General features: G+C 40.8%; 4 protein-coding genes across 10 annotated transcripts in view; 2 read left to right on the forward strand and 2 right to left on the reverse strand.

Moving 5' to 3' along the window:
• The window catches only part of LOC125019928 (H-2 class I histocompatibility antigen, Q10 alpha chain-like), a 333,056-nt gene that overhangs the window by 154,552 nt on the left and 152,510 nt on the right, over nucleotides 1-25,994 (reverse strand). The window contains exons 1-12 of one of the 5 annotated variants that reach the window (XM_047605070.1): nucleotides 22,859-23,046; nucleotides 17,588-17,881; nucleotides 11,900-11,953; nucleotides 11,501-11,785; nucleotides 11,089-11,244; nucleotides 10,809-10,847; nucleotides 9,859-9,891; nucleotides 9,530-9,559; nucleotides 1,694-1,723; nucleotides 1,222-1,254; nucleotides 910-939; nucleotides 723-762 (exon numbers count right to left, since the gene is read on the reverse strand). The exons of 1 other annotated variant lie outside the window; for it this stretch is intronic. In XM_047605070.1, coding sequence (XP_047461026.1) covers nucleotides 749-762; nucleotides 910-939; nucleotides 1,222-1,254; nucleotides 1,694-1,723; nucleotides 9,530-9,559; nucleotides 9,859-9,891; nucleotides 10,809-10,847; nucleotides 11,089-11,244; nucleotides 11,501-11,785; nucleotides 11,900-11,953; nucleotides 17,588-17,881; nucleotides 22,859-22,913 — 1,053 coding nt within the window. In that variant the 5' untranslated portion in view covers nucleotides 22,914-23,046 and the 3' untranslated portion in view covers nucleotides 723-748. Of the gene's footprint in view, nucleotides 1-722; nucleotides 763-909; nucleotides 940-1,221; nucleotides 1,255-1,693; nucleotides 1,724-9,529; nucleotides 9,560-9,858; nucleotides 9,892-10,808; nucleotides 10,848-11,088; nucleotides 11,245-11,500; nucleotides 11,786-11,899; nucleotides 11,954-17,587; nucleotides 17,882-22,858; nucleotides 23,047-25,994 lie in introns of those variants that run through there. 3 more of the 5 variants (XM_047605071.1, XM_047605072.1, XM_047605065.1) reach the window with 3 other exon arrangements.
• LOC125019922 overlaps nucleotides 1-25,994 on the reverse strand; it is a 293,290-nt gene that overhangs the window by 117,847 nt on the left and 149,449 nt on the right. The gene's annotated exons all lie outside the window — the stretch shown is intronic.
• The window catches only part of LOC125019923, a 268,060-nt gene that overhangs the window by 42,174 nt on the left and 199,892 nt on the right, over nucleotides 1-25,994 (forward strand). The window lies entirely within an intron of this gene.
• LOC125019934 (H-2 class I histocompatibility antigen, Q10 alpha chain-like) overlaps nucleotides 1-25,994 on the forward strand; it is a 91,020-nt gene that overhangs the window by 33,028 nt on the left and 31,998 nt on the right. The window lies entirely within an intron of this gene.

Below are 25,994 nucleotides of genomic sequence, written 5' to 3' on the forward strand. Positions count from 1 at the left end.
GTATCAGTACAGGCGATTCTAGCGTAGTATTTACTTGGTATCAGATTGATACCAAGATTCCCAGTATCGCCCAGTCCTAGAGACAGAACAGCTGGCTGAATTACCAAAATGATAAGTGACAGGAATTAGCAACAGAGATCATATTACTCCAGTATTAGCTTCTCTTCATTGGCTCCCTTTAAAATCTAGAATTGAATTTAAAATCCTCCTCCTTACAAACAAGGCCCTGAAAGGCCTAGCTCCATCATATCTGAAAGACCTCATAGAACCATATTGTCCCAACAGATCACTACGATCTCTAAGTGCAGGTCTGCTTGTGGTTCCTAGAGTTTCTAAAAGTAGAATGGGAGGTAGAGCCTTCAGCTATCAGGCTCCTCTCCTGTGGAACCAGCTCCCAGTTTGGGTTCGGGAGGCAGACACAGTCTCTACGTTTAAGGTCAGGACTAAGACTTTCCTTTTTGAAAAAGCTTATAGTTAGGGCTGGACTTAACCATCCCTTAGTGATGCTGCTATAGGCCGAGGCTGCAGGGGGACGATGCACTGAGGACATGTCCTCTCCTCTTTCTTCTCTGGCTCCTGTCCTCTAATATCTTATCATTTTATTTTCTATCTCTTATAATTTACTAACCACTGTGTCTCCCTCTCTCCCTCCATCTTCTTGTGAGGGTCTCTGGTCTGGAGTGCTGTGTATCAGAACTGTGGAGCTCCATAAACTACAATCTGTCCCAGTCTTCATGTCCTCCTCCAGTTATCCACTCCTACCTAGATGAACAATCCACCAACCTGCCCATGATTCATGTTATACTCACAAACCGTCTCACAGATCATCAGCTATGTGTTATATTATTAGATTCTATAGGTTTCCTGACTCTGTCTGTCTATCTACTGTATCTACAGGAAATCACTCACCTTTGATGATTGTCTGTCCAGTGTTATCATCTAAACACACACACACACACACACACACACATACACACACACACACACACACAGGAAATATCAGTTATTTATGTTATTGTTATTCTTTCTATAGTAAAATAAATATGTAGATGAATCAATTCATCAACCAATCACTTCAGTCAGTTAATTAGCTTTAAGCTAACTGTGGTTCTAACATCACATGACACATCACGTGACATTTACAGGACTGTAAATGGATTAATAAAATATCACTTATGAAATAATTCAACTGAATCAGTAACAGAGAAATAAAACACTGACCTGTAGAAGGAGCAGCAGGATCCACTGGTTTAGCTGTAAATGAAGACACAATTGAAACATGTTCCTCAAATAGCAAAAACCTTGTATGTATGTAATCTGAATGGAACAATTACACGTTATATCAAGCACTTAGACATCAGACTCTTTCATCTCATTCTAAGTGGACTGGAAACTTAGCTAGATATTTTCTCATTTGCATCTTCTATAACCTCTCATCATTTCTCATTTTCACTAGGGTTGTGGGGGTTGCTAAAGTCTATCCCAGCAGTCATTAGATGAGAGGTGGGGTCCACCCTGGACAGGTCGTAAGTCTATCTCAGGGCTAACACATAGACAAACCACCATTCACACTCACGCCTATAGTCAGTTTAGAATCACCAATCAACCTAATAAGCATGCCTTGGAGAGTGGGAGGAAACCGGAGAGAACTGAATTTCATATCTATCCATTTATCTATGAGGAAAACACTCACCCTTGATGATCGTATGTCCAGTGTTATCATCTAAACACACACAAGAAATATTAGAGTTTCACGTTTATTTTTTAATGATGTGATTTCATGACAGAAATTAGATCTTTTATTCAGAACTTTATTGCTTCCAATCAGACTTTGTTATTTTTCATAACAAACTCAAAATGTCGATGAATCAATTCATCAACCAATCACTTCAGTCATTTTAAAGCAAAAACATAAAAGGTTGTCTCATTTTAAATATGATCATCTGTTTTAATAATGTCAGTTAGCTTAAAGCCAACTCCTAACAAATGCCCATTTCACATCGAGCAAAGAACTAGGGACAACGTGGGCCATTCAACCTGGCAATCCAGCTGGAATTTTATTTTATCGGCTTGGCTCGACTTGGCTTTGATGTGAACAGGGATGCCACGTCAACCCGATCCATCTGTCCATCTCGGGCTCCATTCTGCTCTCACTTATGAACAAGATCCCGAGATACCTGAACTTCTACAACTGAGGCAGGACCTCATCCCCGACCCGGAGTGAGCAATCCACCCTTTTCCAACTGAAGACCGTGACCTCAGACTTGGAGGGGCTGATCTTCATCCCGGCTGCAAACCGCCCCCCTTAAGAGCTGGAGGTTGTAGCTCAATGAAGCTAAGAGGACCGCATCATCTGCAAAAAGCAGAGATGACATCCTCTGATCACTGAACTCGACGCCCTTCACCACCCGGCTGCTCCTAGAATTTCTGTCCATAAAAGTTGTGGACAGAACTCTTGACAAAAAGCTGCCTTGGAGGAGTCCAACCCTCACCGGGAACAAGTCTGACTTACAGCCGACTACACCGAACTCTTGCTCCTTTGGTCCAGGGAATGTATGGCCTTTAGCAAGGGGGCACCATTCCAAACTCCCAGAGCATCCCCCCACAGGTGCCTCTAGGGACATGGTCGTAAGCCTTCTCTAGATTCACAAAACACATGTGGACTGGTTCGGCAAACTTCCATCACCCCTCCAGCACCCTAGCGAGGGTAAAGAGCTGGTCTATGGTTCTACGCCCAGGACAGAAACCGCATTGTTACTCCTCAATCTTAAGTTCAACTATCGATCAGACCCTCCTTTCCAGAACCCTGTGGGCTTTCCCAGGGAGGATGAGGAGTGTGATCCCACTATCAGTGACTATATAGTAAAAAGGTTCCTGAGGTGCCGTCAATAATTAATAATTACAGCATCTAAACCATCAACTTCCCCTTTTAGACCCGATCCCAATAAATTGAAGAGTTTCAGTCAGGTTTTAGAGCTCATCATAGTACAGAAACAGCTCTGGTTAAAGTTACCAATGATCTCCTCATGGCTTTAGACGATGGACTTGTCTCTATACTTGTCCTGCCAGATCTCAGTGCTGCATTTGACACTATTGATCACAATATTCTACTACAGAGACTTGAAAGTGTGATCAAGATTACAGGAACTGCACTAGACTGGTTTGAATCATATCTGTCAGACAGATTCCAGTTTGTCCATGTAAACAACAATTCTTCTATACATACCAAAGTAAACTATGGAGTTCCTCAGGGTTCTGTGCTAGGACCAATATTATTCACATTATACATGCTTCCCTTAGGCAATATTATTAGAAAGCACAGCATAAACTTCCATTGCTACACAGATGATACCCAGCTATATTTATCCATGAAACCAGATGAAACTAATCCGCTGGTTAAACTCCAAGCATGCCTTAAAGACATAAAGGCTTGGATGACCTGTAATTTTCTACTTTTGAACTCTGAGAAAACAGAAGTCATTGTATTTGGCTCTAAACATGTCAGAGATTCATTATCTAATCACATGCTTTTGTTGGATGGCATTACCTTGGCCTCCAGTACTACTGTGAAAAACCTTGGTGTTATATTTGACCAGGATATGTCCTTTAATTCTCACATAAAGCAGGTGACCAGGACTGCTTTCTTTCACATTCATAATATCATCAAAATTAGGAACATCCTTTCTCAGAGTGATGCAGAAAAACTAGTTCATGCATTTGTGTCTTCCAGGCTGGATTATTGTAACTCGTTACTGTCTGGCTCCAAATACTCTTTAAAAAGCCTCCAACTGATTCAAAACGCTGCAGCAAGAGGGTCATGTTAATGCATTACTGCTGTTTATATTTGTTTTCTATTATGTGCCATATTTTGTTATCTGCATCTTTTGTTATTAATCTATTTTCATGTATATTTTGGAGTTTCTTTAGTTATGATTGTCGTGGTTATTTTCTTTGATTTAAGTTTACATGCATGTGTTAGAAATGGCTGATTATGATTTTAGGCAGAAAATGCAACCTCTGACTGATAGCTGCACCAGCCAATCGGCTGCTGCAGCAGGCCCACAGGTTGGTTAATAGGCAGGCCAGATAGCCGGATGGGGGAAACTGCTTTTCCAAAGACACTGAGACACTGGGCAAGAGGTGCGGAGTGGAAGCAGAGTAAAACAGAGTAAAACCCACCCTTATAACAAGAGCACTGACAGGAATTAGCAAGAGAGATCATATTACCCCAGTTTTAGCTTCCCTTCATTGGCTCCCTTTGAAATCTAGAATTGAATTTAACGATGTCACAGTCATCATGTCATCCCAATTAGGGCCTACATGGACTGTGATGTCAACTGCTCCATGTACTAGCAGACTGCTGGATAAGATAAACAGCAACTTGCAGTGGGCTAGGATGAAGGTGAAGCTGAGTAACTCTAGAAGTATCTCAGTTGTTAAAGGAAAGATAGTAGATGAGGAAATTTGTCATAAATGAGGAGGTGATTCCCACAGTGCTAGACAAGCCAGTGAAGAGTCTGGGAAAGTGGTATGATGCAAGTCTCAGCGATGTAGCACAGTTTGAGGAATTGAGACAAGAAATGAATCAAGGGATTTCAAGAGACCAGTCAGGGCTCCCAGGAAAGCTGAGATTATGGTGCATGTAATTTGGGTTATTGCCCCCACTAATGTGGCCACTGACCGTGTATGAGGTCCCTCTGAAAGGTTGAGAAGCCCCTGAAGGATGATGAAAGGATGATTAACTCATCAATTAGGAGATGACTTGGTGTCCCATGCTGCTTAAGCAGTGCACCCTTGCATGGGAAAGGCATACTGGAGCTCCCAGTAACTAGTCTAACAGAGGAGTTTAAGTGTGCTAAGGCTAGACTGGAGATGACTCTTACTCAGTCCCCATGATTAAAACAGGGAGGAAGTGGAACATGAGAGACGCGGTTAAGGAGGCACAGGCTGCCCTCAGGCTCAGGGATATCATGGGGCATGTGCAGCAAGGAGGCGTGGTGGAGGTAGGCATCATGGTAGGGTGTACAATCACTCCACTAGCTTTCACAATGACGAATGAATGGAGGTGATTATTAAGGCCTCGAAATGGGTGGTGGAAAAAAAAGAAAAAAAGAAATGGGTGGTAGGTGGAGAAAAGCTGCATGGATGACATGACGACTGTGACGTCTACTGCTCCATGTACTAGCAGACTGCTGGATAAGTTACACAGCAACTTGCAGTCGGCTAGGATGAAGGTGAAGCCGAGTAAGTCTAGGAGTATCTCAGTTGTTAAAGGAAAGGTAGTAGATAAGAAATGAGGAGGTGATTCCCACAGTGATAGAGAAGCCAGTGAAGAGTCTGGGAAGGTGGTATGACGCAAGTCTCAGTGATGTAGCACAGTTTGAGGGATTGAGACAAGATATGATCCAAGGCATTTCAAGCATAGACCAGGTCTCCCAGGAAAGCTGAGATTATGGTGCATGCAATTTGGGTTATTTCCACGACTAATGTGGCCACTGACAGTGTATGAGGTCCCTCTGACAAAGGTTGAGAAGCTTGAAAGGATGATTAACTCATCGATTAGGAGATGGCTTGGTGTCCCATGCTGCTTAAGCGGTGCAGCCTTGTTTTGGAAAGACATACTGGAGCTCCCAGTAACTAGTCTGACAGAGGAGTTTAAGTGTGGTAAGGCTAGACTGGAGATGACTCTTACTCAGTCAGGCGGACAGCCCCCACGGTCAAAACAGGGAGGAAGTGGAACCCGAGAGACGTGGTTCAGGAGGCACAGGCTGCCCTCAGGCTCAGGGATATCATGGGGCATGTGCAGCAAGGAGGCGTGGAGGCCTGGGACTGTGTGCAGGGAAACCTCTGTGGAGCAAGGCATCTGCAGCGGAAAAGAGGAAGATGGTAGTGGAGGAAATTCATAGGCAAGAGGGAGCAATGAGATGCACTAAGGCAGTGCATGCAGGCTAGGCAAGGACAGTGGAGGAACTGGGAGAGTGTAGAGAATAGGAAGGTGTCGTGGAGAGAGCTGTGGAGCATGGAGGCTAGTAGGATTAGATTTATGATAGGGCCAGTTTATGATGTGCTGCCAACTCCCCAAAACCTGAACCAGTGGTTAGGGGAGGATGCTGCATACCCACTTTGTTCTTGTGTATGCAACTCAGCCACATTTTGACAGGTTGCAGGGTTAGTCTCTCCCAAGGGAGATATACCTGACGCCACAACCAGGTTCTGAAATGCTTAGCAGCTGCAATTGAGGAAAAATGGATTGAAGCAAATTCCTCATCTGCTAGAAAGGAGAATAAGCATATTATGTTTGTTCAGGAGGGAGATAAGGCCAGACCAGCAAGATTCAGGTATAGTGCAGGGCAGCTAAGTGGGGGCAGAGCCTGGGAACTGAGGATGGATTTAGATGGCAGATGTCTGTTCGACAACAGATAGCCTGTTGTGGTCTGAGAAAGAAAGGATAGTGTATTTTGTGGAATTAACTGTCCCGTGTGAAGACAGAGTTGAAGAGGCGAATGAGCGCAAGAGAGATAGATACACGGAGTTGGCATCGAAAGCTGAGCAGCGAGGCTGGAGAACCTGGGTGCACCCAGTGGAAGTTGGCTGCTGTGGATTTGTTGCAAAATCCGCCATTGCTCTCCTTTGTGAGTTGGGCATTTGAGGAAAAGAACAGAGGGTTGTCAGAAAGAATAAGGCTTAACAGTCCCTGGCAGCGGAGTGAACGAGTCAGTGGTTGTGGCTACGGAGGAAGCATGCTAATTGGGGAGCATGCTAAAGGTAAGGCTAGCTATGTACTGTCAATAGTTAGCAGTTGTAGATCAATAAGATTAATCTAATCTATCGGTTGAAAGGCACATTTTAGCGCGGTGGCTGCATTGAGGGAGGTGACTCCGGGATGCTGGAGCTCACTGTTTAGCCTTCCTGAGGTGTCGTGGGCCTAACTTAACGAAACATCGGTGAAGGGAGGTGCCCACTTGAAAACCCCAATGATGTGCTGCACACTGCACACTGCCTACTGTTGCTAGTTAGGCTTGTTTGCTGGCGTTCTCTTGTGTGTAACGTCTGATCTCGGCAGAGGGGAGGAATGTTGTTTGAAGCATAGTCGCATGTCCCATCATTTCTTACCTACTGCTGGTGTTTAGGCTAATGAGCTGGTGTGTGATAGTGTTATTTTGACAAAGGCAGAAGGAAGAGATGCCTGGTTCGAGTGTAGTCGCATGCCCATCATTTCTTACCTACTGCTGGTGGCTAGGCTAGTTAGTAGCCGACCAGGCTTCTAACGGAGTTTTGCCTTAGATCATGACACAAGGGATTGTAACATCTTGTCCTGTGTATTAATGAATAAAATCCTCCTACTTGCATACAAGGCCTTGAATGACCTCATAGAACCATATTGTCCCAACAGATCACTACAATCTCTAAGTGCAGGTCTACTTGTGGTTCTTAGAGTTTCTAAAAGTAGAATGGGAGGTAGAGCCTTCAGCTATTAGGCTCCTCTCCCGTGGAACCAGCTCCCAGTTTGGGTTCGGGAGGCAGACACTGTCTCTGCTTTTAAGGTCAGGACTAAGACTTTCCTTTTTGAAAAAGCTTATAGCTAGGGCTGGACCACCCCTTTGTTATGCTGCTATAGGCCTAGGCTGCAGGGGGACAATGCACTGAGGACATGTCCTCCAATCTCTTAGAATTTCATTTCTATTACTAACCGCTGTATCTCCCTCTTTCCCCTCCGTCCAGCCCATGATTCAATGGGCTCACAGAGTGCATCACGGACTATATCAACTTCTGCGTTGACACTATCGTTCCAGCAGAGACGCTCCACTGTTACCGAAACAACAAGCCGTGGGTGACAAAGGACATCAAAGCCATCCTGAATGAGAAGAAGAGGGCTTTCAGGGCTGGCAACAAGGAGGAGATGAGAGACATCCAGAGACACTTGAAGATCATAAGATCACCACTACCTCTATTGTTATGTCCACAGCACCTTTTCCACTCTCTTCCCCTCACCCTCCTTACAGTCTCTCATCTTCTAGTGGAGGACAGTCTCTCACCTCTACCCCCCTACCTCCACCCCCATCTACTGTGATCATCACTGCCGACCATGCTAGAAGACAGCTGGGGAAACTTCACTCTAACAAGGCTGTGGGCCCTGATGGGGTCAGCCCCAGGGTGCTCAAAACCTGCGCCACCCAGCTCTGTGGAGTCCTTCAGCATGTCTTCAACATGAGCCTGAGTCTGCAGAGGGTCCTTGTGATGTGGAAGACGTCCTGCCTAGTTCCTGTGCCGAAGACGCCGCGACCCGGTGGCTCGAAGGACTACAGACCGGTGGTGCTGACCTCCCACATCATGAAGACCCTGGAGAGACTCATATTGAAGCAACTCCGGCCCGTGGTCAAGCCACATTTGGACCCCCTCCAGTTCGCCTACCAGCCCCAACATAGAGTTGAGGATGCCATCATCTTCCTACTCAACCGTCTCTACGCCCATCTGGACAAGAAGGCGAGTACTGTGAGAGTCATGTTCTTTGACTTCTCCAGTGCTTTCAACAGTGTCCGTCAGGCTCTTCTGGGTGAGAAGATGATGTTGATGCAGGTGGATTCCCCTCTGGTGTCGTGGATTGTTGACTACCTGACTGGCAGACCACAGTATGTGCGCCTGCAACGCTGTGTGTCAGACAGGCTGGTCAGCAACACTGGGGCCCCCCAGGGGACTGTCCTCCCTCCCTTTCTCTTCACCATCTACACCATGGACTTCAACCACTGCACAGAGACCTGTCATCTCCAGAAGTTTTCTGATGACTCTGCAGTGGTTGGATGCATCAGAGGGTGATTAGGTGGTGTGAGGAGAACCATCTACAGCTCAATGTGACAAAGACTAAGGAACTGGTGGTAGACCTGAGAAGGGCCAAGGTGCCCCCTGTTTACACATGAGCGTTGAAGTCCCCCAGCAGGACAGTGGAGTCCCCAGTTGGGACGCAATTTAGTATCTCTCCTACAGCCTCCAAAAGGGTGGGTACTTGTCCTAACTGTTGTTTGCGCATAAGCACAAACAACAGTTAGGACCCGTTCCCCGACCTGAAGGCAGAGGGAAGGAACCCTTTCGTCCATCCGGGAGAACCCCAACACACAGACAGAGTCTTGGGGCAAGCAAAAAGCCCACCCTGGGCCTCCACCTCTAACCTGGAGCAACTCCAGCAAAGAAGAGGGTCCAACCCCTCTCGAGGACTTGGGTTCCAGAGCCGACACTATGCATTGAGGTGAAGCCGATTATATCTAGTCAATAGCGCTCAACCTCTTTCACAAGCTCCAACTCCTGCCCTACCAGAGAGATGACATTCCATGTTCAAAGAGCCAGACCGCCAAGACCCCTGCCTTGGTCTTCTGCCCAATCTACATAGTCACAAAGGCCCACAGGGATGTGAGTCTCCAGTTGGGGAAGCTCTATGTACCCGCTCTGGGCTGGGCACATGGACTCTTGTTTTGTAACTCTATTCAGGGTCTGTCTGTCTGTCTATCTATCTATCTATCTACAGGAAAATACTCACCTTTGATGATTGTCTTTCCGGTGTTATCATCTAAACCCACACACACACGAAATATTAGTTTTATTTTTTACATTAATTACATGTTTTGTAGTGATTTCAGAAATTATCTATTTTATTTAGCATTTTACTGTTTTACTGATTTTGTTATTCTTTATATATTAAACTTAATATGTAGACGAATCAATTCATCAACCAATCACTTCAGTCACTTAATTAGCTTTAAGCTAACTCTGGTCCTAACATCACATGGTGACATTTAAAGATGGCTTAATAAAGATCAGTTATGAAATAATTCCATAGAATCAATAACAGATAAATAAAACACTTACCTGGTGAAGGAGCAGCAGGATCCACTGATTTAGCTGTAAATAAAGACAAAGTGGAAACATGTTATTTGATCCAGTATCTAGAATCAGATCCAAAGACATTATTTCAGGTGATAAGTTATCTGAATATGTGATATTCAGAATACATGTTCTATTGATACAGGCAGATGGTCTTTGTCTCAACATGGCTTAGATTTCATGGATTAATTAGCATAGTGGGTGTGGAGCTTGGGTAGGAACCTTGATATTTTCTTTTAAATGCAGCTTTGTTTTTTCTGGCACCTTGTGAACCTTCTGCTGTCTCATCGTTGGCCCGTTTGTCTTTTCCCAAGAAGCTCTGGAGTGAACTTAGTTTTTAGCGTGTGAAAGTGACAAAGGTACGGGCAGAAGAGGTTGCAAAATAAGATACCCCAGAAATATAAATATTTTGAACATGGCTATTCTTTTTTTGTGTGTATCGAATGGTCCCCGAACTGATACCTATCTGATTGCAATTAGCATTACCTACTAAAACTAGCTGCAACTAGTCCTGTGGCTACAAATGAAGTGGAAGAATATGACATTTGAAGGAGCATCACAGAAGCAAGCTAACAACCATAAGTTTTCATCTAAGTATTTTCCTATTTACATGAAGTTACTGACCTCTGACAAGTTTACTTGTTACAATTACCATAACTAAGCACTGTCCTCTCTGATGCACTGGCAGACAGGTTATCTCAGGGATATGTGGTCAGAAAAATGTTTTGTATTTTAACTTGAGCTATGGTCTTTTATCTCTCTGTAATACCTGATCCAAACGTATAAGCTTCATTAAAGTGACAAAACCCTGAATATTTTTTAAGATGACTTATGTAATGAAGTTGTTAATTATCTACAACTATGAAAGATAAAAAATACTAAAATGTGACTGAGACAAAAAGCATTCTCATCTGAAGAAAATAAAATAGAGTTACCTGGGATATAGTTTATTGCAGAATTATTAGCAGCAGCTCCTGTAAATAAACAGAGAGAATGAAGTGATGGTTGACGGTAGAAGTTGTTGCATTGAAGGACTTGTACTTGTCCACAGTCCAATAATAACAGAGCTCTGATAACAGACTCACTCCATTGTTCTTCTGGAGGAAAAGATTCTGTGGAATCTTGGTGTAAACACACTACAGACAACTCTGGATTACAGGATCTACAATCATTGATGTTGTTGAACATAGTGAAGTTACACAACACTGAACCTACCACGGATGCCTAGTCTCCTCAAAACCACCAGCACCACAACCACAACTACAACCAGGAGCAGGACCAGGCCTCCTATCACTGCACCAATGATGGCACCAGTTCTGTGTCCATTATCTCCAGTGCTGTGTTCACTAGAGTCATCAGGAAGACGATGATCTAAAAGCCAGAAAACATTGCCATCAGTTTGTGTGTGTTAGTGAAATGTGGATGTAAAGTCTCAGCAAAGATTGAATTTAATGACTAAACAAAGTGAAATCAGTGGTTAGTGAAGGAGAGAAACATGTGAGCTTCAAAACTAAACCAGAGTTCAGTTTGTTTCAGTAAAATAATAATGGAGATCTGTTGGAAAACATCAGACAGAGAAAAGTATTTTATTTAAAATAAAATGACAAACATAATTAAACTTTCTTACCCCAAATCTTCTCCACATGTGAACCAGATGCATCATGAATGACTTCACAGCTGTAATCAGACTGGTCTGATCTTTTAATCTCAACAGAGTCGCTTCTCTGGAAGGTGTTGTCTTCATTTGAACAAAATCCTGAACTCTTCACTCCGTCCTCTGTGGTTAGAATACGGCCGTTCCTCTTCATTTTCAGGATGATGTTGTTTGGGTAGAAGCCTGAGGCCAGACACACCAAAATGACCTTGGTCTGAACTTCAGAGTTCTCCGGAAACATGAACAGAGCAGGTTTAGCTGGAAGCAGAAAAGATGAGGTGATGTTTGGAGGGAGGCTACGTAGCAGCATGATACAGACCAATGTCACCACATATATCTGTAGTAAATAATTAATATATTCTCATGTCTTACTTGTGTCTTTAAACATAGATGAAATTATCCGTCCTCCTCCAACAGAGTCAGGATCTAAAACACAGAAACATTCACATTATTTTCATGTTCAGTCTTTCAACACAATCCTGATCTGTTACTGAAATAATGTGTATGTTAAATCACAGAAAAGAAAAGAGACAAAACAACATATTTAATCATTTGTTCAGTGAGAAAGGTGACGATAAAGAAAAAGTTTCATCTGAGAATAAACGAAGGTCAGAATCTGTAAACTTATAAAACCAGTGTTTCCTTCTAACTAAAGTTTCTCCCTGTTAAGTCTCTGAGGACACAGAGTTGCCACATGTACACCACATGTTTTAGACAGGTGTATTTCAACCTTTTGTGAGAAAATATCACGAGACACACCACCAACCAAAAATGGTAAAAAAAGATGATGCCACAACAAGAGGTAGTAGAAAATTTCAAAGTGTTTTCCAAAGTCTGTGTCCAAAAGCATTCTGTTAGCTTATTCTGACAGAAGCAATAATATTTGGGAAAGATTTCACTGTTCCACACTGAGAAATATGAAGAGTTGCATGTACAAAATGTCAGTCTCAGTGTATTTATGGTGAAAGTAAATCCATATCAAAGGTAACTCTTGCTGTATTGCCTCAAGCTCACCATCTTTGACTTCTTTTGACCTCGAGTCATACTAGGGCCTTCATCTGGGCTCAGTTAGGAGTTAGCATATTTCCTTTTCAAAAACTTCTCCATCACTGTCATCTCAGTCTTGCTTGCCACAAAGCTGTCACCACTAACTGTTGCATTCATGCGTCACTAATTCTCTTGTCTCAACGTACAATGCAGTTTGCTCCCTGCTGCCATCCGGTGATAAGGACGAGTATTTAGTCTATTACATGATTACGCTGCCAGTCACTACTACAGCACAGACGCTCAACAGTGGCATGTTATTTGCAGATAATAATTACTTTGTTTTCAAAAAATCTTTTTATTCCAATTAGGTGAAATCGGATAATGTCCCACCGCACACCCGGCGATCTCTCACAGCACACTAGTGTGCTGCGGCACAGTGGTTGAAAAACAGTTTTAGACATAATAATCTCCTGGAGAGAAACTCAGTTCCTAAGTCCCTAAACATCTGGTTTTCAAAATGAAGTTTCAAAAAAAACCTCTGCATCATCTGGACGCCTGCAACCAATCAGAGACATTTAAACTAACTGTTTCAGTTTCAATTAGTTTCAGTTAGTTTCAGTTCTGATAAATGTTGCTAAATAAAAGATGCTAACGCTAAGAGCTTTACTGAGAAGTAACGTTATCTTACTTATCTGACAGCCCTCCAGAACGTAACTTAAGAAGTAACTTAAGGTGTGACTTCATCAATAAATACAGCATAAATTAATATTTTCTGACACTAAACACCAGGTTTCTGTGTCTGGATTCCAGTTGTTTCTTAGTAATGCAGCGATACATTTGCTTCTTTTTTCTTTGGCAGTCGGAGATATCTGCAAAAATATATCTCTGACTGCCATTTTGTATTGGTGTCCACCACCTTAGTATCAAATTCTAAGCCCTACAAAGTAACTTGGGCACAATAACGGAATTGAGGATAATATCTGTGGATTATCATGTTTGGAGATGAGGCACAGCTTTGTTAGTCACACTAAAAAAATATGTTGGGCTGAGAATTAGGCAACATGTGTTTATATTGATGCCAACAACTTGCCTTTCTATGGCAGATTACAGTGGGGGAAATAAGTATTTGATCCCCTGCTGAATTTGTAAGTTTGCCCACTTCCATAGAAATGATCAGACTCTGGTTTTTATGGTTGTTTACTGGTTATGGGTATAGACAGAATATCAGTCGAAAATGCATAAAAAACACACAATCTAAAAGTTATAAATTGTTATGTATTTTATTAAGGGAAATAAGTATTTGATCCCCAAGCATAACACAAGTCAGTACTTTGTAGAGAAACCTTTGTTGGCAAGCACAGCGATGAGACGTTTCTTGTAGTTGGTCACCAGGTTTGCACACAGCGCAGGAGGGATTTTGGCCCATTCATCTTTACAGACAGTCTCTAAATCCTTCAAGTTTCTTGGCTGCCTCTTGGAAACTCGGAGCTTCAGCTCCCTCCACAGGTTTTCGATTGGGTTAAGGTCTGGAGACTGACTAGGCCACTCCATGACCTTAATATGCTTCTTCTTGAGCCACTCCTTTGTTGTCCTGGCAGTATGTTTTGGGTCATTGTCATGTTGGAAAACCCACCCACGAGGCATCTTCAGTGTTCTTGCTGAGGAAAGAAGGGTTTTTGTCCAAGATGTTACAGTACATGGCTGCATTCATTGGCCCCATAATGCGGTGAAGTTGCCCTGTACCCTTTGCTGAAAAACAGCCCCAAAACATGATGTTTCCACCTCCATGCTTAACCGTGGGTATGGTGTTCTTTGTGTCATACTCACGTTTTTTCATCCTCCAAACACGGCGGGTCGAGTTAATGCCAAATAGCTCAACTTTGGTTTCGTCAGACCACAGCACTTTCTCCCAAGCCTTCTCTGAGTCATTTAGATGTTCACTGGCAAACTTAAGGCGGGCCTGTACATGTGCCTTCTTGAGCAGGGGGACCTTGCGGGCACTGCATGAGTTCAATCCATAACGGCGCAGTGTGTTGCCAACTGTTTTCTTGGTGACGGAGGTCCCAACTGCTTCCAGATCATTAACAAGCTCCTGCCGTGTTGTTTTAGGCTGCTCCCTCACCTTTCTCATCATCATCCTCACTCCATGAGGCGAGATTTTGCGGGGAGCTCCAGACCGAGGACAGTTGATGGTCCTTTTATGGGTCTTCCACTTGCGAATAATGGCACCAATAGTTGTCACCTTCTCACCAAGCCTTTTGCTGATGGTTTTGTAACCTATACCAGCCTTGTGCAGGTCTACAATCTTGTCCCTGACATCTTTTGACAGCTCTTTGGTCTTGCCCATGGTGCTGTAGAAGTTGGAATGTAAGAAACTGATTCTTAGAGCAGGTGTGCTTTATATACATGACGAGTTAAGATCAGGAGTATTGGTAATTAGTTGACTGAGCACAGCTGTGTGCCACATGCGCACCAGCCAATCTGTAGGAGCCTGAATTCTAAGTGAATTGTTGGGGATCAAATACTTATTTCCCTTAATAAAATACATAACAATTTATAACTTTTAGATTGTGTGTTTTTTATGCATTTTCAATTGATATTCTGTCTATACCCATAACCAGTAAACAACCATAAAAACCAGAATCTGATCATTTCTATGGAAGTGGGCAAACTTACAAATTCAGCAGGGGATCAAATACTTATTTCCCCCACTGTATGTAATATAATATATATATAATTTTATATATGTAATATATAAATGCTACTAGGCTAACTGTATTCATCCTTTGCATGTTTGCACATTTATTTATCAGATGTAAAATGAGGAGGACTGACTGGTCAGTGGCTGGATTCTCTGTGTTTGATGAGGAGCTTCATCATGTTAGAGGATATTGATTCATGGTTGTGATGATGAAAACTACACAGCCCAAACAATACTTTGTTGTACAGGTTTGTATAGTTATTCAATAAAATATGCAGTAATTTGATCACTTTCAAAATGTGTTTATGTAAAAATCTTTTGAACGGGGAGGAGTGGTGACATTTAAACAACTGATTGCCTTCTATAGACATGACTAACATTGAATGAAGTTAAAAAAAAAAAGAATTAAAAGAAAAATACTCAATTTATTATCATTTTAAGAGTACTGGTATTGGTATCAAACATTTTTAAATGATAGCCTACTCAACCCTATGTTCACACAAACCAAAGGAATGAGGTCCCATGTGTCCCAGACCACCTCCATATGTGGACTGACACCAGATTAATGTTCACATCTGGAAGGAGGTTAATGTGAGATCTAAACCAACCTCAGTCTGATTTAACGGGACTAAACATCCCAGGTATAAAAGAACCCTAAGATCCTTTGTTAGTGAAGTAATTTCAATCATTGAAGGGTCACAGGAATGTCTCCCACCATACTGATACTACTGGTACTGATACTGGGTACCACAATAGCCCTGATGCTGACTCTAATGGTAGTAACCAGTGTTGTGGCAATTTGTCCTGAGGGGTGTGTTCTGCACACAAAGCAGCTGCACATCTCTATGCGTGATGATAGCAGCTAATTGAAATCAGGATTAATCAGTGCCTGCTAAACGAAGACCATGTAAGCAACACACCAGTCATTTGGCTGGTGTGCAACAGAGTTGAGGACAGCAAAAGAAATCAAAGGAAGAACAAAACAAAACGCTTCTCTTACCACTGATTAAACACATGGGGAAAGAACTTGCATCTAAAAAGGGCTACCAGTAAGCTCATGTCTCCTCACTGGACTCTCATTTAAAATATGATTCTGTTTCAAGTTACAACTTTATGTTATGCAACTTATGCTTAGTTTGTTTAGGTCACCTATGGATCTTATTTTCCACAAAATACTCAAATGTGAAATTAAGCAGTGGTCAGATTTAGGTTACTGTTTAAGAAGTAAATAAATATAAACATTTGAGTTGAATTTGTTTCGAGTTAAGTTGATGATTAGCATTAATATGGCAAATTTTGTTTTGTTAAAATGCAAATCTATTAATCTATATCTATTAATCTATTCTATCTGTTTCAAATGGCCTATATTGTGTATAAAAATACAATCTTTCTGTTTCAAATTAAAATTTAAAGTAAAAAAAAAATGGTTTAAATACTTGAAGCCAAAATTATGATGGAAAATGGATTTTATTTACATTGATTTTTATTTATTTTTTGTAGGTTTTTCACCTTCCTTCTTTCATTCCCGGTTACCAAATAATACCTAAATAAACTGAGTGAAATCCTGAGTCGGGTCAAGTCCTTTTATCAAGTGTGGGAATTCATGTGTGTTGTAAAGACACTTGACGACCAGACTGAAAAGCAACTCAGATTTGGGTGCTTCATTTAGGTACCACTGATTTAACTTTTTTTTTTTTAATTATTATAGTTGCTGTGCCAACGCTACACATCAGTCTTTCTCCTGCATGGATGGAAGTGAAGCTTCAACACGTCTGAGACCAAACGTTTGTCAAAAGTTTGTCAGGACTTCAGCTCTAAAGATGCAACAAGGATTAAACACCTGGAATTAGATCCAACATCTGACCACACATAGCATTAGCATTAGCATTTTATTAAAGGACCAGAGATGTAGCGTCTCTGATGCCTGACAGACCCCACCACACTGGTTTATTTATTTTTATATTGGTTCATTTATGTCTGAATTGTATTTATACAATTTTACACGCCATGACCTGTTCGGAGTTTGGAAGCTGAATAGAGCTAAATGTTGAGTACTGTGAGCCGTCTCATCCTATCAAGAAATAACACAATATTCTGTGAAACTTGCAATTCAAAAAATGCCTTCAAAATAAAAAGGCGCTGCTTGTGGACAAAGTTTCTATGTTTTCATTCTTTAAGCACCAGCACCGTTTCAGAAGTAGCGGTTTGGCACCGATATCAGATAAAACCTTAATGGATGGTTCAAATGTAGAGAACAATTTCCCCATGTGGGTTGAATGCAATACATGTCACTGGAGTAAAGCCACTGTCAGCTTCCTTAATTAAAACTACAACAAATGATAAAAAATATAAAAACATAAAAACTTTCTTACCCCAAACCTTCACAACACGAAAACTGGATGCAGTATGACTGACTTCACAGCTGTAATGAGATTTGTCAGACTTTAAAATGATGACATTGTCTCTTCTCCAGTAGGTGTCACCATATGGTTTAACTCCTGAAGTCTCCACTCCGTCCTCTTCAGTCAGAACACAGTGATTCTTCTTGATGTTCAGGACGATGTCTGATGTGTTGAAGCCTCTGGCTCTACATGTTAAAATCCTGTGACGACCAGTCTCTGCACCAACATTGACGTTATCTGAAAACAGCTCCACCTCAGGTTGATCTGGAAGCAGAAAAGATGAGGTGATGTTTGGAGGGAGGCTACGTAGCAGCATGATACAGACCAATGTCACCATATATGATCAGTTTATAACACTGACGTCCTCATAATGAACTCCATCAGTCTTCTTGTAGAGTCACATTTACACTTTGAACATTGAACAGATTCATCTTGATGTAAATAACATGAACACATGAATTAAATACATGTCAATGAATTCATGACGAATTAAATATAACAATAGTTGAATTAAACAATTATTAATTAATGGATAACGTGGAATAAACTAATTTAGTTTCGTTTTTATTTATTTGCCTTTATATTTATTCTGGTTGTTTACATTTAAATTATTGTTGCTGTGTATATAAAAATATTCATGTATTTATTCACTGCATTTTTTTACTTTAAGTGTTTAATTGTTAATTACTAATTTTGTTGCTTTATTTGAAGTTATTTCTCCTCGTCTGTGTTTCCATCGTCCTTTAATAATCGTCCATGTGAAACCATGCAGAGGTTTAGTGTTTTAATTTCCATCTCCGTGTGTGTGAGTGGAATAAAGGCTCCAGCACTAAACCCAGAAACACCTTCATCAACTTCTATCACAGTAAACGACACTAAACATGAACCAGTTTACATGACTAAAACTCAACAAAGGAGTCACCTACAACAACTAATTCAACTAAAACTACTTAAATGTTCAACGGCTACCATCACTACTGTCCCCAGAAGAACTACAAACACCAGCAGGAACATGTTGAATGTAAAGTTGATCCTGATCTCATTTTAAATATAGTCTAATCAAAGTTTTCATCGTGTTTATTTCTCTCAGTCTGATGAAGAACTGGTGATGTGACATTTACAAACAAGTCGCTCTTTTAAATGAACGATAAACTGCCTTTTTTTTGTTGTACATATTCTGGTCTAATTCTGGCGTACTGTGACAAGTAATAAAAAATGCCTTATGTCTTATCTCCAAGTTTGAGTTGTTGACTTAACAGCATGCTCTATTCATTGCTTTAACTGAAGTCAGAACTTTAACTTCAGTTATAGGTATGTTCACATGAATACAGCTATATATGCACAGTTATTGGTGAACTAATGGGAATGAGTCCAACTGATAGGAGATTAGAGCAGAGGCAGATTTACAAGAGTGGAGAAGATATTTGCGACGGGAAAAAAAAACAAAAAACAAAGTCAGTCAAAGCAAACACAGCTACATTTGGATACACTTTTCTGGGGATGAAGCACGAGGTAGAGCACAATGCAGTATTTGTCAGAAAAACATCTGTTTCAAGTCCAGGTCAACAAACAACTTACACCACCACATGAAAACTCAGCAGCTGACAGTAATAGCGTCAGATATCAGAAAAGAACGGACTGACTCCAAGCACTAATGAGAGCGACGTTTTCCAAAGGATAAGAAGGAGAGGCAGTAGAATCTACAATGGATGAAACAGCTTTTTTATTTCAGTCATGTCTTTAATTTTCGTCACACTTACCGTTTACACTTTGTTATTGTTTGCATTGTTCTTCAATTTTGTTTCACATTTTTATGTCATTTTTATGTTATATAGATTTTTATGTATTTTAGTTTATATTATTTGATATTAATACTTCATTTTTGTACTTATTTATTTTTAAATTTTGTCTGTATTGTTAAAATATATTGTGGAAATTTTGACAGTAAAGTTGTTGCGCATGGAAATGATCTGTAATAACAATAATAATAATGCCTTGATTTTATATAGCACCTTATCATAAACACACAAAGTGCTTACAATTGTATGCATTATTCATTGGCTCACACAGTCACACCCTGGTGCTGGTGAACTACCTCAGTAGTAACAGTTGTCCTGGGTCAGACTGACGGAAACATGGCTGCCAATGTGCTACAGCCTCTCCCACCACCAACATCACTCACAATCATACACCAGTGGAGTTCACACTGGGGGTGTGGGATAAGTGTCTTGACCAAGGACACAACAGACAGACTAGGGATAGGGTGGAATCAAACGCTCTGCTGTTAAGCTTCACATCAGCCACTTTAGAAGCTACACAAACGACTCTCCCTAGGGAGTTCTTCTCCTTGTTAGCAAGATGCCATACCAACAGATGACTTAGAAGGAAATTACAGATTCAATGAAGGTACTTAAACAGAAGAGGTGTTGGTGGTCTTTTTGACAAAACATGTCACTGAGGATAAATAAAGTGTGAAATCTAATCTGTGTACCTGTATGATGCATGTCTGCTCTTCAATGCAACCTGCTGCTCGGCCCTTACATATATATTTTTTTGCCAATCAGTGCCTGAAGCCTTAGGGTTAGCAAAATGATAATAATTGACAGAGGAAGAAAATAATTGACAGGTTCAGGTTTTAACTTTAAACCTAGCTAAATGTAATCAAGTGAATCACCAAGACACAGGATCACGTCATCCTCCAGCGCCTTTCTTTTTCTTTCTTTTTTTTCTCCCTCTCCCTCTCAGCACCGCCTTTTCTCTTTCTTTTTTTTTTACCCGGGTTGGGGTCCATCATCTAATTGTCAAAGCCTCGACTCTTCTCCCTGTCCGCTCGCTACACACCGCAGCAGGTACCAGACACACGTCACTCACGCACAGACACACCCCTTCCACACGCTGTCTGTGTGGTTGATACAGACTGTTGGGGCGGGTCTTAATCGAAACATGCTACTGGCCTGAGTGGCCTGGCCTGCCTCTCTGACTTACACAGGCCAATCATAGCTTTTGACATTTTCACAGCGCGACCATGGCCGACAGTAGAGTGTGCCGGGTGGAGGCGGGCGAGGGTAGGATCTTACTGACCTTTACACAAGTGAACATGGCAGATCAGTCAAAGTGAGCCCCCTCACTGGCTATAGTGGCTACAGGTCATAAGTCCCACACCCTTCATAAAAGTGACACTAAAAACTCAAAGTACTCTTCAAATAAGGTTTTCCAAACGTGTTTGTTATTTTAGGTAGTTATTATCACGATAATCCATGTCCAAGAGTCCATTTCCCCCGATGAGATGATTTTTATTTGTTATTTGACATTATAAACACACTCTGACCTCTTCGAGTACTTCTGGTTACCGGCATTTTAATTTGCATATTAGCTAAATATTTAGTTTCACCCCAAACATTTAGATGTAACATTTAGATTTAATATTTAATATTTGGATTTAACTATTTAAAATATCTCTAAGTTGACAAATGTTGTTGTAAATGTGCAAAAAAGTGACTCTCAAAAATTCACACTAGTTTTTTAAACATTGTTTGAAGCTAAATGTGAAAAAATGTTGCTTTTATTTTCAGTGTGAGTGGCTTTACAAACGGCACCACATAGACATGTGGTGTTAAACTTTTGGGCCATAATAACCTCGTTCTTTATTCATAATCCAAGCTGCGTCCAGGGGATCGAGACACCACACAGAGTAGATACTGAGCAAGTTAGTTATCTGTTGGCGGCCCCACTCCTAAATGAATGTAGAGGAAACACTGAGTAGGTGTTTATTTCAGTCACACCGGTTTAATTTTTGGCTAAAAAGTTACTGAATCGATTTCAAGTCACTGAATCAAAATCATCCTTAAATAGTATTTGCAACAACGAATCGTGAATTGAATCAAATCATTGTTAAAACGAATTGTTACACCCCTACTTAATGTTCATGCTAAAGTGTTTGTATTTGTGTGATATTGAGATTTAACTGTGACTGAGTTGATTGTCGGGGCTGGCCCCAAATATTTCAGCTTTTTTGGCTTCAAAACAAAGTTTTTGGTAACGTTTGATAGCAGATATTAAACGTCACCTTGTGCTAGAAAGCACGGTGACATTTGTTAGCAATATGTTATGCTAAGTTTGAGTTATGTTGTTTGCTGCTGGTAATTTATGTAAGTAAAATAAACATGTACTTTCACATCAACTCATAAGTTATGTGAAACTTGCCCAGGACACTTTAAGTAGTTTGGAGGCTCTGAATCACTCCAGTACCAGTCCATCCTCAGACTCAGCTGTGGGTAATGCATAGGAAATGCTGCAGAGTGGAGCTGGACGACGCGGCACACCTGGCGATCTCTCACGACACTCTAATGTGCCGCGTCACAGTGGTTGAAAAACACTGATGCAGAGACTAGGAAACCAGAGACAGTATAAAAATGTATAAAAAATAAATAAATAAATAAAAAATTAGGTTGCTCAAGCTTCCCATTCTGGTAGCCATCCAACCCACGTTATAACGTTATTTTTTAATTTTGAAAAAATAATGAAATACTAATGTTGATGTGGATTGGTAGTTTTAAAGGCGAAAATCTATCATGAAAATCGAAAACTGCTCCAAGGACACGAACCTGTTGTTTACACCGCAGAAACCAATCAGATTATTAGTTTGATGTTGCTGGGCAGATTAGAGGAGCGGAGGTTTCAGAGTAATAGAATTAGTAGAGAATTAGTAGAGTAGAGAATTTAGAGACAAATAATCTTCACTGAGGGTAATTAGTTTGGATTACTACTTAGTCACATTAATAAATAACCGATAGCTTTCCTTTATTGAATATATTTTACAGACCCTAATTCTAACTATTGATTGACCTTTGTGTTGCTCTGTAGCACTTTGAGATTGATGAAATGTTAAGTGCAATACAAATAAAATCTATTATTATTATTATTATTATTATTATTATTATTATCATTATCGTCCTTTAATAATCGTCCATGTGAAACCATGCAGAGGTTTAGTGTTTTAATTTCCATCTCCGTGTGTGTGAGTGGAATAAAGGCTCCAGCACTAAACCCAGAAACACCTTCATCAACTTCTATCACAGTAAACGACACTAAACATGAACCAGTTTACATGACTAAAACTCAACAAAGGAGTCACCTACAACAACTAATTCACCTAAAACTACTTTAAATGTTCAACAGCGGAAATGATTTAGTTTCGTTTTTACTCGACTCTGATCAAAGGTTCATAAAACAGTGACTTACCGCTGTTTACCGTCACTACTGTCCCCAGAAGAACTACAAACACCAGCAGGAACATTCTGAACACAAAGTTGATTCTGTTCACATTGTAAACTTAGTTTAATCAAACTTTTTAATTTTATTTGTTTCTCTTCATCTTAGTCCGTCTCAATCTGACAGAAAGACTGTCCACTTCCTCATTTCGTATGACGTTTCAGTGTCTCCATGGTAACACGTAGAACCGGCTTTTTATTTACTTGTGTGGCGGGTGTTACCAGGAGAGACAGGAAGCTCACATCGTGGCAGTGGCAACTAGCTGTGACATTTCCGGTGACATCCCCAGGTGCCACGGCCGATGCCACTGTTTATGCCACTGTTTAAGGGAGATGTCACTGCTTCTGCTATCGGGATTTTAGAATTATTTTTCAAGGTTTTCTTGATTAACCTTGATTAACCTTCTCCTTCCCAAGCACTTTCTGGCCGTTTTTTGTTTCTGTAACATTTGTACTCACTGTGGTCTAATGTGTGTGTGTGTGTGTGATATTTTATTTTGTGAAGCTTAAAAAAAAATGAATTAGTGTATCCTATACACTTAAGGTACCCTGAAGCCTAAGAACATAGAAAAAAAAACATTGGTGATGTAACTACGTTACAAGACTTGGAATGAAAGACAAAAGACTTGGTGAACTAGAACTATATTATTACAACCTATCAGACGAATTTAGTCTTTACAAAATACTATTTATACAAACACAAACAAACGTAGGCACTCAGGTGCTTCTTCTCCATCTGTAATTACACTGTTGTAAATCACTCACACTCTGTCTCCTTCCCCCTCCAGTCACATACGCACACATGCTCACAACTTCTGCGTTTCACACTTTGAATGAGGAAAGAAAGGTTGAATTTGCACTGAAACAAGGCTGTAAGGCACATAGAGCCTGTTCATTGGTACTGAGCAGCTCAGTGAATTGTTGAAGCGCTTTTATTCGTCTAATTTAATTAATATAGAGCGAACGATGTATTTTCTGCAAATTTTCAAAGAAGACATTAGGCTCAAAGCGATGTTCTAGAAACTTAATGAAGTAAGTTGGTTTGTAAATGCCAATCTTTTAAAAATAAGTAGTATTTTCAGCCTGGAGGCGGACTCTGGGATTCATCCTCAAAGTCATCAAAAAACATTTAGTTATTTCTACTGAACAGTCATTTGTTGACATGTCTGTAAATACTTGTTATCAAAAGCCTGAAACCACTACACATTCATAATATATCTGATTTTCAATGCAGTTTTATGTAAGATAGCATTCAGATGATTCATCGTAACCCAATGGAAAATTGATGTATGTGGCACAACAGGCAATGAGAAGCACTTATGTATTAAACAAACCGGAACTCTTTAAATGCTTGATAAACTGCTCAGTAGTATTATTCAGTCTTCTTTTATTTTTTTTATTTATTTATTTAAAAAAGTTAAACTTCCTAATCTATTGAGTTGTACTCCATTAAAAGATTCATATCCCGAGGGACTCTACAGTATGACACAGTTTGAGTCCACAAAACACAGAAGGCAGGTTCTTCAAGAAACATCTTTTTGGGGAAAGTGTAGATATATACACCACCGGTCAAAAGTTTTACAACAGCACACAGTATCCTCCCAGCCAGCGTGTCCATGTGGGGCCCATAAGGGTTAAGTGGGCTGCAGATAAGGGTCCCAAGTTGGTTTGGCCACAGCTTCCATGGTGACCCCACCTGTGTTTGCCCATATGGGCCTCAGGTAGGTTCTGACCGGGTTTCAGGTGGGGCCCAACTTGCCTCATATCTTTGCCCACATGGGCACGAAGGGGATCAGACTGGACCGTAAATGGGGCCCAACAAAAAATTTGCCCTTTTTATGCCTAAGCCCACTTAGCCCACTTACATCTCTTATGGGGCTCATACAGCCAGCCCACAAGGGTTTCATCCTACAGCAAGATAATGACCCACAACTCTAGTCCAAGCTCTACCAGAACTACCTCAGGATAAAAACAAGATGGAAAGCTTCCAAACAAGGAGTGGACCATGTCTCCATGGCCCAGTCTGTAGACTTTAACCCCATGGAACTGGTTTGTGATGAACTGGACAGAAGAGTGAAAGCAAAGCTCCCTACAAGTGACACACATTTCTGGGAACTTCTGCAACAAAATTGGGAAGAACTCCAAAGATGGTTACTTTGATGAGTCGACAATATAAGATAGATTTTGGTTTATTTATTGATTCCATGATTATTATTATATTATACATGATTATTATTATTATTTTAACTTCAGTTGTTTATTTGGTCTATGCTGTTATTAAAATGAGACATTAAACTGCAGAAATATTGGAGTGTTATAAAACTTTTGATGAAACTTAGTTTTCAATATATTTATTTCCACAGCATTACAACATAACACATTGGTCATATGCTTCTGTTCATGTGATCTCATTTACATGTTCAAAATAAAATTATAAATGAAAATGAAATGTCCCCTCAATCCCCTTGTGTTCTAAAGTGTCATAAACCTTCTCATAAGTGTTGCCTCTGCACATTAACAAGTTTAATGGTGTTAGCCCTGTGATAGACTGGTGGCCTGTCCAAGATGTAGCCTCCAGTAACAAAGCTTTCATCGGGTTAGGTTAGTTTGCTACAGTTCATAAACTAAGCTTTCGGCATCTCGATGGCAGCCTTCCCAAACAGTGACATCGTCTGTGGCATCTGTGGCAGTGGAAACCCACTCCTGGCAAAAGCTGTGATAACCATACAAGAAAGAACACAGACAATAAACTAAGTTGCAAAATATCGCCTTAGTGAATGTAGTTACAGGCTATAATCCACACACCATGCGTAACAACTGAGTGAAAATGAAAATAACCTCCTTTTAATTGAAGATCTCATCTTCCGTACCGCTTAATCCTGGTTTGGTCCTTGATTGGTTAAAATAAGGGGCTGGTGAGGGTTTGCCCCATGTAGGGACAAGGGTGTGACTTGTGATGTCCCAAAGGTATAAAAGATGAGGACAGTAGCCCTCGTACCTCAGAGCAGAGTCGTGGTGACCATTTGTTGTCCTGTGATGTTGCTCTCCTTTTTTTGCTGGCAATAAAGATCTCTCTGATGCTCTGGACTTAGACTCCTGATGATTTT

The sequence above is a fragment of the Mugil cephalus genome, chromosome 14 (genome assembly GCF_022458985.1).
Source record: "Mugil cephalus isolate CIBA_MC_2020 chromosome 14, CIBA_Mcephalus_1.1, whole genome shotgun sequence".
NCBI classification, from domain to species: domain Eukaryota; kingdom Metazoa; phylum Chordata; class Actinopteri; order Mugiliformes; family Mugilidae; genus Mugil; species Mugil cephalus.